Source organism: Anarrhichthys ocellatus, unplaced genomic scaffold (genome assembly GCF_004355925.1).
Source record: "Anarrhichthys ocellatus isolate YVR2014 unplaced genomic scaffold, GSC_Weel_1.0 scaffold15, whole genome shotgun sequence".
NCBI classification, from domain to species: Eukaryota; Metazoa; Chordata; class Actinopteri; order Perciformes; family Anarhichadidae; genus Anarrhichthys; species Anarrhichthys ocellatus.
In genome coordinates this window covers 7,833,092-7,846,875 of record NW_022280045.1, presented here as the reverse complement: position 1 = coordinate 7,846,875, position 13,784 = coordinate 7,833,092, and the positions used below count along the sequence as shown (strand labels likewise).

The window sequence follows — 13,784 nt, the reverse complement described above, 5'->3', positions numbered from 1 at the left end:
GAAGAGCAAAGGTAAAACCTGAGTACATGTTGTCGGACGCTGTGGTTTATTGTTTGCATACTTCCCCTCCTACAGCAGCAGCCGAGACTCCAAGAATCCCAAACGTTTATATTTGAGCTGCTCTGACTCTCTTCTTCACACTGACCTGCAACAGGGCAGGATTATTGATTTTATACCACTTCTAAAGATATTAATGTTAACTAGAGTGAGAGTCAGAGCCATAGAGAAGTGCAAACAGTGTCATGTAAAGTCAAATGATTAACAAAGTAGGAGGGTAATAGTTAAGAAAAATAAGAATACAACTTTAGTTTATTTGCTAACCATGCCAATGATACGTTTACCTTTTAAAGTCATGGTGCTTATAAGATCACTAGACATGCGTTCCTGTTTGTCCTCCTTTGTGTCTTATATTTGGTAGTTGTGATATTGCATTGTTTAGTTCATTTCCCATCAAACGATTCTCTTTGTTGATTTGTGTAAGGTCAAAATGGTGGTAAATAATACAAACAGTTATACAAACATATCAGAATAAACCTCATAATCTTATTATCTATTCGTCTTTATTTTTTTAAACCTTACTAATGATCAATGGCGTTTACAGTTTTTATGTGTATACCTCTCATGTGTGTCAGGTTTTGGGAAATTGATCCAAAACTCTGCCTCTGTTGCCCTCTAGTGGCCACACATGATCACTTTTCACACATTTTCCACAGAATATTTTCACAATGCACTTATTGACTAAGTTAACAACAGATACTTTATACTTTCATCTTGTAATTTTCTCAAACGTTAATAGAATGGAAAGATAAAATCTATATCAGCATAACATTGTTTAAAATTGCCCTTTGAATCATATCTTAATGTTTTTGTAGTTTGCAATTTCAAATATTGTGATTCTTCTTTCACGGCTTTTAAATGCATCCAGAGTTTGCTGTTAATGGATACCTTTTACTAATATGTCCCGTCAGTATATCTTTAACTGTACTTTGGTTGTACATCACAATACAAAGCATTACTGACAGTAATATGAGCCCAGTTTAGTTCCTGGAAGTAAGGGGGGAAGAATAAATGATCATCTTCCCATCACCACACCACAACCGCTGGACCTGAACTTTGAGTGCACTTTCACTGTTTCAAATTCAGGAACTTGAAAAGGACGGCCGTGACATTTGAGTAGAAGGGTCTTCATGATTCATTCTGTATTTTTCTGTGACTTCTCGGGAAGCGACATTGAAGATTCATTAATGTGTCAATAGAGCGTCATTGGGATCAGCTGCATAAGCTAAAATACCACAAAAAAAAATGATGAAAACGCAGAAAAAGTTGTTTCTTTAACGATTTTTTTTTCAGCTTCTTTACGATGCAGTTAATGGTCAGCATCGCAACCCCTAAAATATGAGGGCACCCCAACAACAGGAATTCTTAACAAAATGATGAGTCAGTTATACCATTGAAGTTTTCAAGCCATGATTGAATGACATCTTCAGATATCATTAATGAAGGAATTATGAATTAATGAAGGAATGTTATGATGAAGACTACTCATATCTTAAAGAAATACTTTAGTTTTCTCCATTTGGATCTTATCAACTTCCTCTTGCTGTTTGCTGCACAGTGAGTTTCTATTGCAGTAGTTGTGTCTCTGGAGAGGGAGCCATATATAATGACCACCGTGTGCTTGTTGCTTATGAAGGAATACAATCTTTTTTTTTCTAATAACCTATTTTAATTTGAAATAGTGTTTTGCAAAGAATGTGATAAGGAGGGTCATCGTCCTGATGGTCCGGGCTTTTAAGATGCTGATGTTACTGCAACAAAACCTGGTTTGAGTCCAGATGGGGACCTTTGCTGCATGTCGTCCCTCTTCTTCTTTGTGTATTTTGTGTAGGCTGTTTTTTCTTTTGGATAAACGAGTTCAACATCAATTTGAACTTTATTCTCAGACATCCAGCATTTCAAACAATACTTAAACCATTGCATTTTCTCTCTGTTTTTGATTTCTGTTATTTCTGTTATTTGAGCAGCAGACTCACGGGTTACCAGATGGTGGCGCTCGCTGCTGCAGAATCATTGCACACTGTGTGTTGTGCGAGGTACAATGAAGACAACTCTCTGTTCATACAGTATACTAAAACATATACAGTATTGTTGTGAGCGTGCTGGTTGGATGAGGGGGGGGGGGTGCAATTCTACATCACCCCTCCATTTAGAGAATCACACAGTGTGAGATTATGTACTACTATGGGTGTAAATTATTTGGAATCAGGTTTTCATAAACTGTGATGCCTTTCGCTGTGAAAAGGCATGTTGGGACAAGAGCCATTGGCTTGAGGTATGCTTGTCAGGAGCCGCTCCCCAGCCTCCTTTCTCTTTGACTGGATTGGTTTTGTTGTCCCTGAGGCAACACATTTCTGCAGCAGTTGCCGCCACATGTTGGACAATGAAAACTCTCCTTTTTAAAAACGTTTTACCGATTATTGTGACTCATTTAATTATCTTAAACATAATATTGCTCACTCTAAAGTCTTTATTTTGCTTTAAAGTTATGTTAAATGGTTAGGTTGAATGTTACTGTCACTTTTCTACAGTGTTTATTTGTTCGCTAGTATTTCTTTTAGTTACTCCGAAACATTAGTCTATAGATAGGCCGACATTTTATTTATAGATCCCTATCTTTCTTAGAAGATGCACGGTATATCTTGGCCATTGCATTGGAGGGATGTGCTGTAATGCATCACTTTGGGAGACGCACGCACACACACGCACATTCTTGCACTGACTTTGTCGAAAAAAAGTCATAAAAAGGTCATAGTACGACATGTCGAAAAAAGTCATAAAAAGTCATGTCACTACTACTACTAAACTAAGACTATTTTGTACTTTTCGAGTACTATACTATACTACACTTTTTCTGAAATTCTATACTATGACTGTTTTTTTTCTTTCAACATACTATAACAATACTTATTCAGGACCTTTTTTGACATAAATTAGAGGTGCAAAAAGACACATTACAGACACATTATCAATCAAATATAAAAATCATGTCATGATTAACATCCTTCTCAGATGGAATGGAACGGTACCATACTGAAGCAAAGTGCATTCGTGCCACACTCAGGCAGCAACCTCTCGTTCTGATAAATGAAGCCAATGCAAAAGTGCCTTAAACTTGCATTCTTTGTAATAGCCAACAGGGTGTAAAATAGACGATAAAGCAAGGTACGCTTTAGGGCGTGGCTGCCTTGTGATTGACATGTTGCAACCACTGCGTAGTCTAGTCTGTAAGTTGTCCGTGTTTTTGTTTGACAACTTTATGTTAAAATGAACACTGGTCGACTACAAATGTCTTACTCAGCGTTCAGACGTCTTATACTTTCATTCTTTTGTGTCACTTCTGGTTGCGGTCAAAAATACAAGATGGCGACGACAAAGGTACTGAACCTTGGTTAGGAGTATCACACGCACGCACGCGCACACGCACACTCTCACACACACACACACACACACACACCTTTGAAATCATAATTCCCTTGAAATATCTGTAACCCTGTTTTAAAGATACAGCATGTGTAATGAAGGACATCTCCATTACAAGCATTTGTAGCACTTTGTATGGACTGCTTCAAGGAATAAGACACACACTCAAAGGGTTCAATGTGTTATTGAACTGTGTTGATCACTGGGTTCTGGTAGATGTAGTAGCCTCCGGTAGAATTGTTTGAAGGCTGGGCCTGTAAAGACAAACATATGATTCATTTGGCTATCTTTGCCAAAATGATGATTGAGGGTACAATCTGTTGTTTGTTTATGCAATCAAATAACATGTAGTGTATATTATGTTCAAGTGACTTACCTCTGTTGTGTTTCCTCTGCAGGGTGCTCAGATTAAAAGAGTACCTGAGCACCAATTTTTAGTTCCGGGAGGTACCACATATTAATGAGTAGAGGGCGTTAGAGAAGTTTAATTCCCTGTTCGGGCTTTATGTGATCTCTGTTGGAATGTGTAACACCAATAGAGATCATGCAGATGATTGGTATACTATTAGGCTGATACTAATGTATTTGAATGTATTTGTTGTGGTGTAAGTAATTGTGTTGTCAGGTGACCTATACTGCAGTGGGGTTCGAGGTCCTCACCAGTAAAGCTGCCAGATTCAATCAAGTGCTGTCGCTGCCAGGACCACGCTTAAGATGACTGTCATGTTTTGTGATAATTGTTGGTGAAATAAATATCTGGTTGGTTTGCACCTAACCTCTGTGTCAAGCATGCTGCTCTTGAAGTCCGGCCGCTAAGTGGCCATTCCAACAGCATGAAAAGAACGAGTGGGCATGTGGATGAGTGACACACACAGAGTTAAGAAAATTCAAAAGTACTGAGAGATGCAAGAACATTGTTGGCTTGCAGGGTTTATATAGGATTTGAACACCAGCCATATGTTACACATCAAACCAAACCAAAACTGAATGCTATAAAAACATACAATACTACAAAAACAATGAGGATTTTATTTTACATGATTTGATAGAATAGTGGTAAGAATCCAAACAAAGCAATTAACAAAAATAAAACTCACACACTGAGCAGATTTATATTAAATGGGTTATAGTTGTTGTCATCTGTAATATTAATTTCCATAGTGAATATGTGGAAGTTCGCTGCAGTACTTTTTCATTTTTTCAAATTTTTGCTGTCTATGAGCTATATACACTACCAAAGAATGGAGTGTATTTCCAAACAAATATAAACATACAACAAAAACAACACCTGCACATTGTAAAATATTAAGAAACAGAAATCTGAGTAACAGAAGACAATTGCCTGCAAAGAGCACGTTCTCCCTCAGACGTAGTCCTTGCCTGGCTGGCCTGCAGAGCGGGACGCTGGGTGGCGGGGAGAATTCCCAGAGTCCTTGCTGGAGCAGTTGCAGCAGAGGAAGCTCCCTCCTATGATGATGAGACTGGCCGCTCCCCATCCAACAAACAAGGCACTTCCGAATTCATACCTGCGAATTATTCACACATCACATTGATACTTATGCTTGCATTTGGAAAGGACAAGCATTACAAGTCATCAAGTCTAAATACAAGCTGAATGTATTATATTTAATTGGGCTGGATCTGATTTACAGCAGTACAATTCAAAGATCACAACACGGCTCCAGGTCAACTGTTTCCCCTTTTTTCAGTTTTTATGCTAAGCTTCATATTTACTAGTATTTTCCAAATTATCCAGTCACCATGTATATTTAGTCGAGTAATTTACTTGACTCGGCGACAATTCTGAGGTACTTGTAGCCTACTTTATGTTGAGTGTTTCAATTTTATTGTACTTTACATGCTTACTTTTGTACTTTTTACTCCACTACATTGATGTGACACATAATTACCAGTTAGTTTGCAGATCAAGATTTTACAAACAATATATACGATCCATTTACAAAATATAGTGTAGAAAATAGTTCCTGGCCAGCAAGGGATTCTACTTTTGATACTTAAAGTACATTTTACTGATATTACTTTTGTACTTTTACTTGAGAAATACCTTGAGGGAAGGACTTTTACTTGTATCAATTTTTACAGAATGGTATTGATACTTGTACTTAAGTAAAAACTTCTACGCCACTGAAAATATCAAACCTTTTCTTTAGGTGTGTAATACTACCTGATTACAACAGTACAGTACAAAAGATAGTTTAGTTGGCATGAGTCTATCCTCTGTGTCATTACACACAGACACGGTGATAATTAGTGTGGATTCCTGACCGAATGTGCAGAGGACGACCTCACCTAGAATTAGTCGGAGTGAATGGGTTGTAGAAGTCCTTGGTTATTCTGTGGCCATACCAAGATGTTCCCGCCAGAGCAAGCACACCTGAAAACCATGAACGGAAAAACATTTTATAGATTTGCAGGTTAAAAAAATGCAAGACATGTGTCATCTGTCATGAACCAACATTTCTATGAACCCATGAATTCACCTCAAGCCAAATCATGTCAAAGATGTGTTGCAATACAGTGGTCAAAACAAAACACACAGTAGTGTGGTGTAACATCCTGCATGTGTGAAGTGAATGGACTCTGACCAGCGATAATGAAGATAACCCCTCCAGCTAGAGCCACTTTGTCCTTCTGCTCCGGTTGATCTGCCATACAGGTGGTGCACCTCATGCCCACCATCTCCACCAAGAGAGAAATAAAGCACAGCAAGATGGAGCTCAGCATCAGCCCACGTGTGCCCTGTACAATCCCTGGAAACAAAGACACGGCACAGAATCAGAGATTGGAGCAGGTTTCATGCAATTTCCCAGCTTTCTAAATTTTTTTATTAATTTCCGTCTGGGTCATTCCTGTTCTGACTTCAAATACATATTAATTGCAAACAGTGATTACTTGTGACTACTTGCCCCTATTTCTAATGTATCTTAAATGATAGCTTAAACAAAACCTAAGCTTAAGAAAGTTCTTTATTAAATCTCATTGTTCTTCTTGTTTACAACAGGCACAAAACAGGGGGGAGTGCAGAGGACATGAGTCACATCCAGCTGAGGTTTACTCGAAGCATTCCTGTCTGATGAAGCACATATCAACCTTTTATCATATAGAAGTTAAAAAATCTATTTACATAGGCTACATTTACATTTGAAATCCAACACAATCCATAACTTCTATCTCTCTTAAATTGATTTAAAAGAAGAATAGGTGTTGTTTTTCAGCCAGCTGCTGGTATTTGACGGACATGTCTCAGCTTGCAAACCATTTTTAGGAAGGTTTGAATGCCCAGAGAGATTCACACATTCCTCTTTTACAGCATACAGGCCCACAAATCTTACTTTTAAAATTTAGACATTTCCTGAATTCATAAAATATTGAAAAAAATCTAACAATGTTTCACTATCCCATTTCTCATTTTCTTCCCACATCCATATTTCTGTAGAAGAAGAAATGATGATGAAGGGAAATGATTTAGGACACAATATACTGTGATTGTTATACGCTCACTGTGCTGGGCCTGATGATATGATCAGTAGTAGAGTATAATGAAAACATGATATGTAAAACAACAGTACCTGGTAGTTGCAGAAGTGAATCATACACTTTACACTGAACTTGACCAGTGCTCTGTGATACACAGCTCTTCCACAGCCCTTCATACATCGCCTGAGCCGTGATGATGTTGTCTCCCGCGTACGACGAAGCTTTCCATTCCACCATGATTGTGGATGCTATTGAGCCAATGAAGCCCAGGAAGGCCAACGTGAACCCAAGGAGCTGTATACCTGCATTGGCCATCGTTTGATTTCAGAAAATGTAAATGATGAAAGTGGAAAAAGTTCAAAAAGATAAAAAGGATCCTAAATTTGTCTTGATGTAGTTCCCGGAGGCTTGGGGTGGTGGAGCTGATCCTAAGCAGTGTAAAATTACCTGTGCATCCTCAAGGAACATCCCAGAGGAGAGGGAGGATCCAAGAATGTCATCAACTCTGACTTCAAAGTTAGGAGGAGCAGGCTGACACCTAGTGGAGGAGATGGTCTCCTTCGACGACTGAAACCTCACAGGACTCAAACACAATTCACATTTTGTATTTACACTACAGCTGAGGTTGTGCTTTCAAAAGCAATTGAAACTAATTTGAATGGATCATTTACAATGCTCAAGCTCTCCAATTGATGCCTCTCTGTGTTATTACTCTATATGAGACCCTGGCTGTTTTTAGCCAGGGTCTCTCATTAAAGAAATGATGTGTCTTCAAAGACCTCCAGGTTAAATGAATAGAAGTAGAAGTCGCACTGGTTGTAGAATTATTTCTGGTGGACAAAAATAATTACTGGAAAGAGTAACTTTTCTCGTGACAGCACATTCGCGCTCGTATCTATTTGCTTTGTTTTGGTAAATAGTGACACGTCTCTGACAGACTTCTGCTGAAGCTAATACTAATAAAAAAGACAGAAGCCTCAGTCACCCAGAAGACCGTATTTTTTTGACATGTTGTATATTAATATTAAAGTATCAAATAAAAGTTTCCTATTTTCTGCTCTGTGAGTTGAATTGCTGGACAAAAGGAGTGTCCCTTTTTTTTGTGAGCAAATGAAAGCATGGCAGGAGCTGGCCGCTGACCAAAGGTTTTTGTCTTGCCTAATTCAAACGTGTCGTTTGCACTTTGTGTCAGCTGGCCTGCGGATTGACAGGGGGATTTGTTTCAATGCTACGGGATCCCTGTAACACACAGGTATGTTGGATTTCTTTTTTTTTTTTAAATAGAAAAATACTCATTCTTCTCTCATTGGAACAAACAGCTTCAGTACCTTTATTCTACTCTCATATCAAAGTAAAGTCGACTTTGGTTTCCTGTTAATTTATAGAAACTTTCTTCATGTTTTGACAGTGAAAAATGGACAAAGAATTGGGCCTGATTCTGTTCCTGGCACTGCTTCTCTGCCACAGAGGCCACACACAGTCACAACTCTCTTGTCCATACAATTGCCAGTGTTTCACTTCAGTCCAAATACTGTGTTCTCATGAACAGATAACCTCTTTACCCAGGAACATGTCCAGGCAGGTCAAAGACTTTATCCTGATCAATTCAGCCGTATCATACCTGTTCTCCCACACTTTAGAGGACAGCCCCCAACTCACCAAGCTTATCTTCCTAAGTAATGCACTACGAAGTGTTCACTCTCAGGCTTTTGAGTATCTGACTGAGCTGCAGGAGCTGGAAATCAGTGGGAACCCCTGGCTGGAGCATTTATATTTGGGGACTTTCTCAAAGCAGGAAAACTTGACTAAACTGTTGCTTAACTTCAACCGGTTCAAGACCTTGCTTCCTGGCACGTTTGACTCTCTTAAACAGCTCGAAACTCTGCAGATAAAGGGCAACATCATATCAGATCTGCCTCCATTCCCTTTCCTGAACCTCCATAATCTGCGTGTCCTGGATTTGTCCCAAAATATGCTTATTTGCATAAAAAGGGAAACCTTTTCTGGTCTGGCAAGACTGGAGATCCTGAGAATGAACAACAACCTCATCAGCAATCTAACATCTGACATGTTCCACAATATGTCTCAGCTGATAGAGCTGCACTTTGAGGGGAATAAGATATCAGAACTCGCTGACGATATCTTCTTTGTTTTAACCAAACTGAAGGTGCTGAACCTCCGCGGAAACCTACTTACAATTTTCAGCGATACAGTGTTTGGATTCGAGACAACATATTTGAAGGAGCTGAATCTAAAAGGGAACAGATTGACTGAGCTGTCCTCTCTGGGCAGTTTGACGTCTCTTACCGACCTCATCTTGTCTTCTAACCAGCTCTCTGACCTTCCTGAGGACATTTTTAGAAATGTTACAGCCCTTGAGAACCTTGATCTGTCTGAAAACCAGCTCACCCTGCTGCCTGAAATGATTTTTCATCATCTATTTAGCATCAAGGGAATCTATCTTTACAAGAACAACCTGAGCAAGGTGGACAGTAAACTGTTTGAGGACCAGATTCTCCTTCAGCAGCTCTACCTGTCTGACAACCAGCTGGAAACTCTCCCACTGGGCCTTTTCGACCCTTTTGTCATCCAGTACACAGTGAGACTGCACGGGAACCCCTGGAAATGTGACTGCCACATGTCATATCTGCACGACTGGATGCTGGAAAACAGCAGTGATATAGAGATGCTGGACAGAATGCTCTGCGCGAGCCCCGATTATTTGAGAAGACGGCCAGTCGTCTCCATCGAAAAGGACCAGCTGGTGTGTCCGGTGTCTAAAGATGACATGCCTGATCTCAGGAGCTGTAGCCTTCAAGCTACCGGTGACACTGTAATTATCAAATGTAAAGTAGATAAATGCTCTCCACTGACAGTGAAGGTACAGTTTCAGGAGGATGACGGCAGCATTATGGAGCATATTTTGAAAAGTGAGCGTCAATGTAGCAATGAGACAATAATCGAGATCCCTGTTCAGTAGCTTTTCTTCTTATTCAGACTTTGTTCTCTGTGCAAATACATTGTCATGCATTCAGCCTTTCTTCATACATCATATGTTCTGACTGTCACAGTCAATACTCTAAACAAACCTCTAACTCACTGTTTGATAAGCATGCTGCTGAATGATAAGAGGGGTGGATGAACCCTTTTCTTGTGAAGTTCAAAGTTCAACCCGCTGCTTTTTAAGATCACTGCTAAAAGGAACTTTGAGTAAACATCTGCTAACATGTTGAATCTCAGTAGATGCTTCTGGCTCCCTTGTTTATGTACACTGGCATTGTCAAACTGAACATCATCAGAACAACAAGTACAGAATACTTAGGAATGTTTTGGAACAGATGCCAATGTACAAGGTCAATAAAATGGATTATTTGCTTCTTAAAAGGATTTGTTTGAATTGAAAATGTACAACACTTTGAAAAGGCAGGAAACATAGGCTGTCCTTAAGGCAGTGTCGGAGGAAGTATTCAGTATTCAGATCCTTCACCTAAAGATCCCAAGTTGTAGAAAGTGAGATTTCCATGTCTTCTTTCATTTTAAAGCAGGTCTATGTGCTATAAATACTGTATCAAGTATTGAGACGCTCAATCCACTGAGAGATGCACACTGCCCACATTCAGGAACTGTGCTTTTAAACTAGTAATCAGGACTTGCATAAGGTTGTGATGTCGCAATACAGTCACCGGTAGTCCCCAGGAAGAGCAGCTAATTTTATGCATGGTGGCCAAACTATGACCAAAGACCAAAGACTTACAAGAGATGTCTTTCTTTTTTTTTTTTAGGTGAATCAACTTCCCAGTTGGAACACTTGAATAGTCCTAAAAGTAGGAAAGTGCACTAGTAGCTGAGTTCAGAGTTATTTTCCTTCCTCCTTTCATGTGAATGATCCCGAGGACGAGGATGGACCAGGGGTTTGGAGGCGGGGTTAAAGGAAATGTTCGTGTGCTTGCTCGCCTGAAGATCCAGATCATTTCATCTGAATTTTATAACTACGATTTTTTTTCGAAAACTTTTTTTGCTTCACACACCACTGAGCAATATCATAGGAATGAATGGGCCGCCGCCTCCGACGCTCCATCCAGTTCTCTTTATACATCCATGGTTGACCCACACCATGAGGCCCAATCCCAATGTCCCTCCTAAGGCCTTGAACCCTGAACCCTCAGGGATTTACTGACGTCACCTGGTAAATGGTTGAGTGTGAGAGACTTAAAATGGTGAAAATACGAATGTTACAGCACTTTGCTGCAACACGACAACGTTAAACAATATTAATATTATTTACAATTGTGGGTATTTATTTTATACTTTTTATTCCTTGATTTTTTCAGGCTCTTTTCTCACAAGATGAGAGTTAATATTCAAATAATCTATTTACTCGTTTTTGTCAAAACGGCTTCAACGACTAAATTAAATGTTTGATGAATAAATCTGTGTAATATAATCTCTGCTTCAATTCCTCTGATTTCATGTGTTTTTATGTTCCATCTTTAATCATTAATGTTTCTGGGTAAATGTAATTTGTCTCCATGCTTCCACTGGTAACCCCGTGTTTAACTTCAAATTGCTATGAATTGTGGGTAATTCCCTTGCGCAAAGTCTGCAGAAGTGCGGACTTACGGAAAGGGATCATAAAGGGCTCAAAATGTCTGCAAAAGAGCCTCGAACACTCGATGATTTGACAGTGGGGCAGTCCTAAACCCTCACGGACTTTACAGGAGTGCACCCTAAAGTCTGTGAGTATATGAAGACAACAAAAACGCAGATGAGGAAGACTGAAAACGCTGACCAAGCAGAGCAGACTGGGTTTTTTCCCAAACAAGGCTTAAAGAGACAGGTGCTAAAACTGAGCGTTTCAGACGGAGGGTGAATACAGGTATATTTAGGCCAGTAAGACAAAAAGTAAGTTTTTTTTGAATATTCAAGCACGTAAATATGTTCTGGTAGAAACCCTGAATACAAGTAAGAACCGGGAAAAGAGCATGATATATCTCCTTTAACTGAATGTTCCCATACTACAATGTAAAAATACTCAAATTCAAGTCAAAATGTTATTTGAGTAAAAGTGTGGAAGTGCCATCATCAAAATGTACTTAAAAGTAGAAGTAGAATAGCTCTTGTCCTTGTTGTGATATATATATTATTGTATATTATGTGATTTCATTATTATTACCGATGCAATAATGTGTATGCAGCATTTTAATGTTGTAGTTGGCCAAGGTGAAGCTAATTTATATATTATTTTATATTTTTTACAGGATTGTAGACGTGAACCATCCTGTCATCTAGGGCTTTCAAAAGTTGATCGAGACCCTCTGATCACTCCACTGCTCCTGAACACTAGGAGGGACGATAAAGAGTGAGGGAGGAGGGATGCCCCGGCACAGCAAGGCTCACAGATGGCTTCACCTTGAATACAGCACTCTAACCCGGGGTTAATAAGGGTCAGAGGCCAGGGGGTCGATTGGGTCCTCGGTCCGAGTTGAATGACATCACAATTCACATGACAAAAAGAGGTGACTGTCTTACTTCCAAAGTTTGGAGTGATGGCATGAAATTGGAGGAAATCTACACTTGAGCAAAACTATGGCCTAAACAGGACATTTAACATGTAAAGCACTGGGTTGTTAGCTAATGAGCAACAAGACATGTGCAAGTCTTTAAATGTATATCTTTATTCAGTGAGGGTGCCGGGATTTGTATTGATAATATAGAACAGCTTAAAGAAGAGTAATCACAGTCAGGCACAGCACTGCTTTCATTAAAAACATGTTTTTGAAAGGCTCTGACAAACCCACTGTACGTCACCTGCCAAGCGCCAAACGGCAGTCAGACAAGCTCAGCGACAAGCTTTTCTGGAATTTATGATAATATTGCATTCAGGATATTCTGTATCTTAAGTTACATTTTACCACACAAACTGTGGTTGAAATATTTTGCTTTTTTGATAAATTTGCCATCGCCAGTCGAATTTAAATGTTCTGTGGGTTTGAGCAACGACTTGTCGCACAACATATTTGTACAGATTAAACTACTGTTAGGTACAGCATAGATTTAGAGGTTGATAGAGTTGTCTTCAAAACCAGAACACCTGTCAGCATCCGTCACTGCCAATTACTCTCATTGCCCTTGCAAACTCACAGCAGCGGGGTCTGAGTACCGTCCTGAGGCCCGATGAAAAGCAGCACTGACCCCCATGGTTAGATCCCATCTCTCTGTCCTGCTTAGTGGGCAGTTAGTGCCGGACACCACGCTGCATACAACACCTCTTTAGATGGGAAAGGAAAGAAACAGAGGGGTGGAGACATTATCTGGTGAGACGCACAATGTCCGAAAAAACACAAAGCGCTGGGGGGGTTTCCCACAGAGTTTAGACCGGTCTGTGAGGAGGGAGATGGCAAGGGCTGGGCAGAGTCTTCGGGACAAAGAGTAGAGGTCATCTCAGACTCAATGCCTGGGGCAAGAATCCAAGAGGAGAGTTTTTGATCTGAAAATGTAAACTAATTTCACATCAGGTGTACTGTATCATCAATATTAGCATTGATGATATCATACTGTATTAAGAGCTGTGCATATGTCTGGAGGACAACAATTATAGACGCTAATAGTACATTTATCTCTACTTTGATCATGATGCTCATTGTTTTGGAAGGGTTTCAGCTTCTCTTAAATGAGCTCAGTCATCCGTGAAATGATAACCATCACCAGTTGCTATTATGAGGGCAGGTGTCTATTAGATTCTCTCTCTCAGCCTATGAGATTGTGATACACATCCTCCATGACACGATGACCTAAACATCTCAAGG

At 39.6% G+C, this 13,784-nt stretch overlaps 2 protein-coding genes across 2 annotated transcripts; one reads left to right on the top strand and one right to left on the bottom strand.

The window, feature by feature from the left end:
• Positions 1-4,292: 4,292 nt before the first annotated feature.
• On the bottom strand, positions 4,293-7,400 carry cldn1 (claudin 1). The gene is made up of 4 exons (XM_031855172.1): positions 7,071-7,400; positions 6,087-6,251; positions 5,791-5,875; positions 4,293-5,006 (listed from the first exon to the last, which is right to left on the bottom strand). The coding sequence occupies exons 1-4, from the start codon at positions 7,291-7,293 to the stop codon at positions 4,844-4,846; spliced, it is 636 nt and encodes a 211-aa protein (XP_031711032.1). The 5' UTR covers positions 7,294-7,400; the 3' UTR covers positions 4,293-4,843.
• Positions 7,401-8,170: 770 nt separating this feature from the next.
• On the top strand, positions 8,171-10,107 carry LOC116387813 (carboxypeptidase N subunit 2). The gene is made up of 2 exons (XM_031855212.1): positions 8,171-8,230; positions 8,387-10,107. Exon 2 carries the CDS (start codon positions 8,393-8,395, stop codon positions 9,956-9,958), a length of 1,566 nt encoding a protein of 521 aa, XP_031711072.1. The 5' UTR covers positions 8,171-8,230; positions 8,387-8,392; the 3' UTR covers positions 9,959-10,107.
• The last annotated feature ends 3,677 nt before the right edge of the window (positions 10,108-13,784 follow it).

Bases quoted from the DNA above. Each gene is read 5' to 3' on its own strand.
- cldn1 (XM_031855172.1), bottom strand. From the start codon at position 7,293: ATGGCCAATGCAGGTATACAGCTCCTTGGGTTCACGTTGGCCTTCCTG. The intron at 6,252-7,070 runs GTACTGTTGTTT...CTTTGTTTCCAG, and splicing joins TTCACTTCTGCAACTACCAG to GGATTGTACAGGGCACACGT. The intron at 5,007-5,790 runs GTGAGGTCGTCC...AATAATTCGCAG, and splicing joins TTCACTCCGACTAATTCTAG to GTATGAATTCGGAAGTGCCT.
- LOC116387813 (XM_031855212.1), top strand. From the start codon at position 8,393: ATGGACAAAGAATTGGGCCTGATTCTGTTCCTGGCACTGCTTCTCTGC.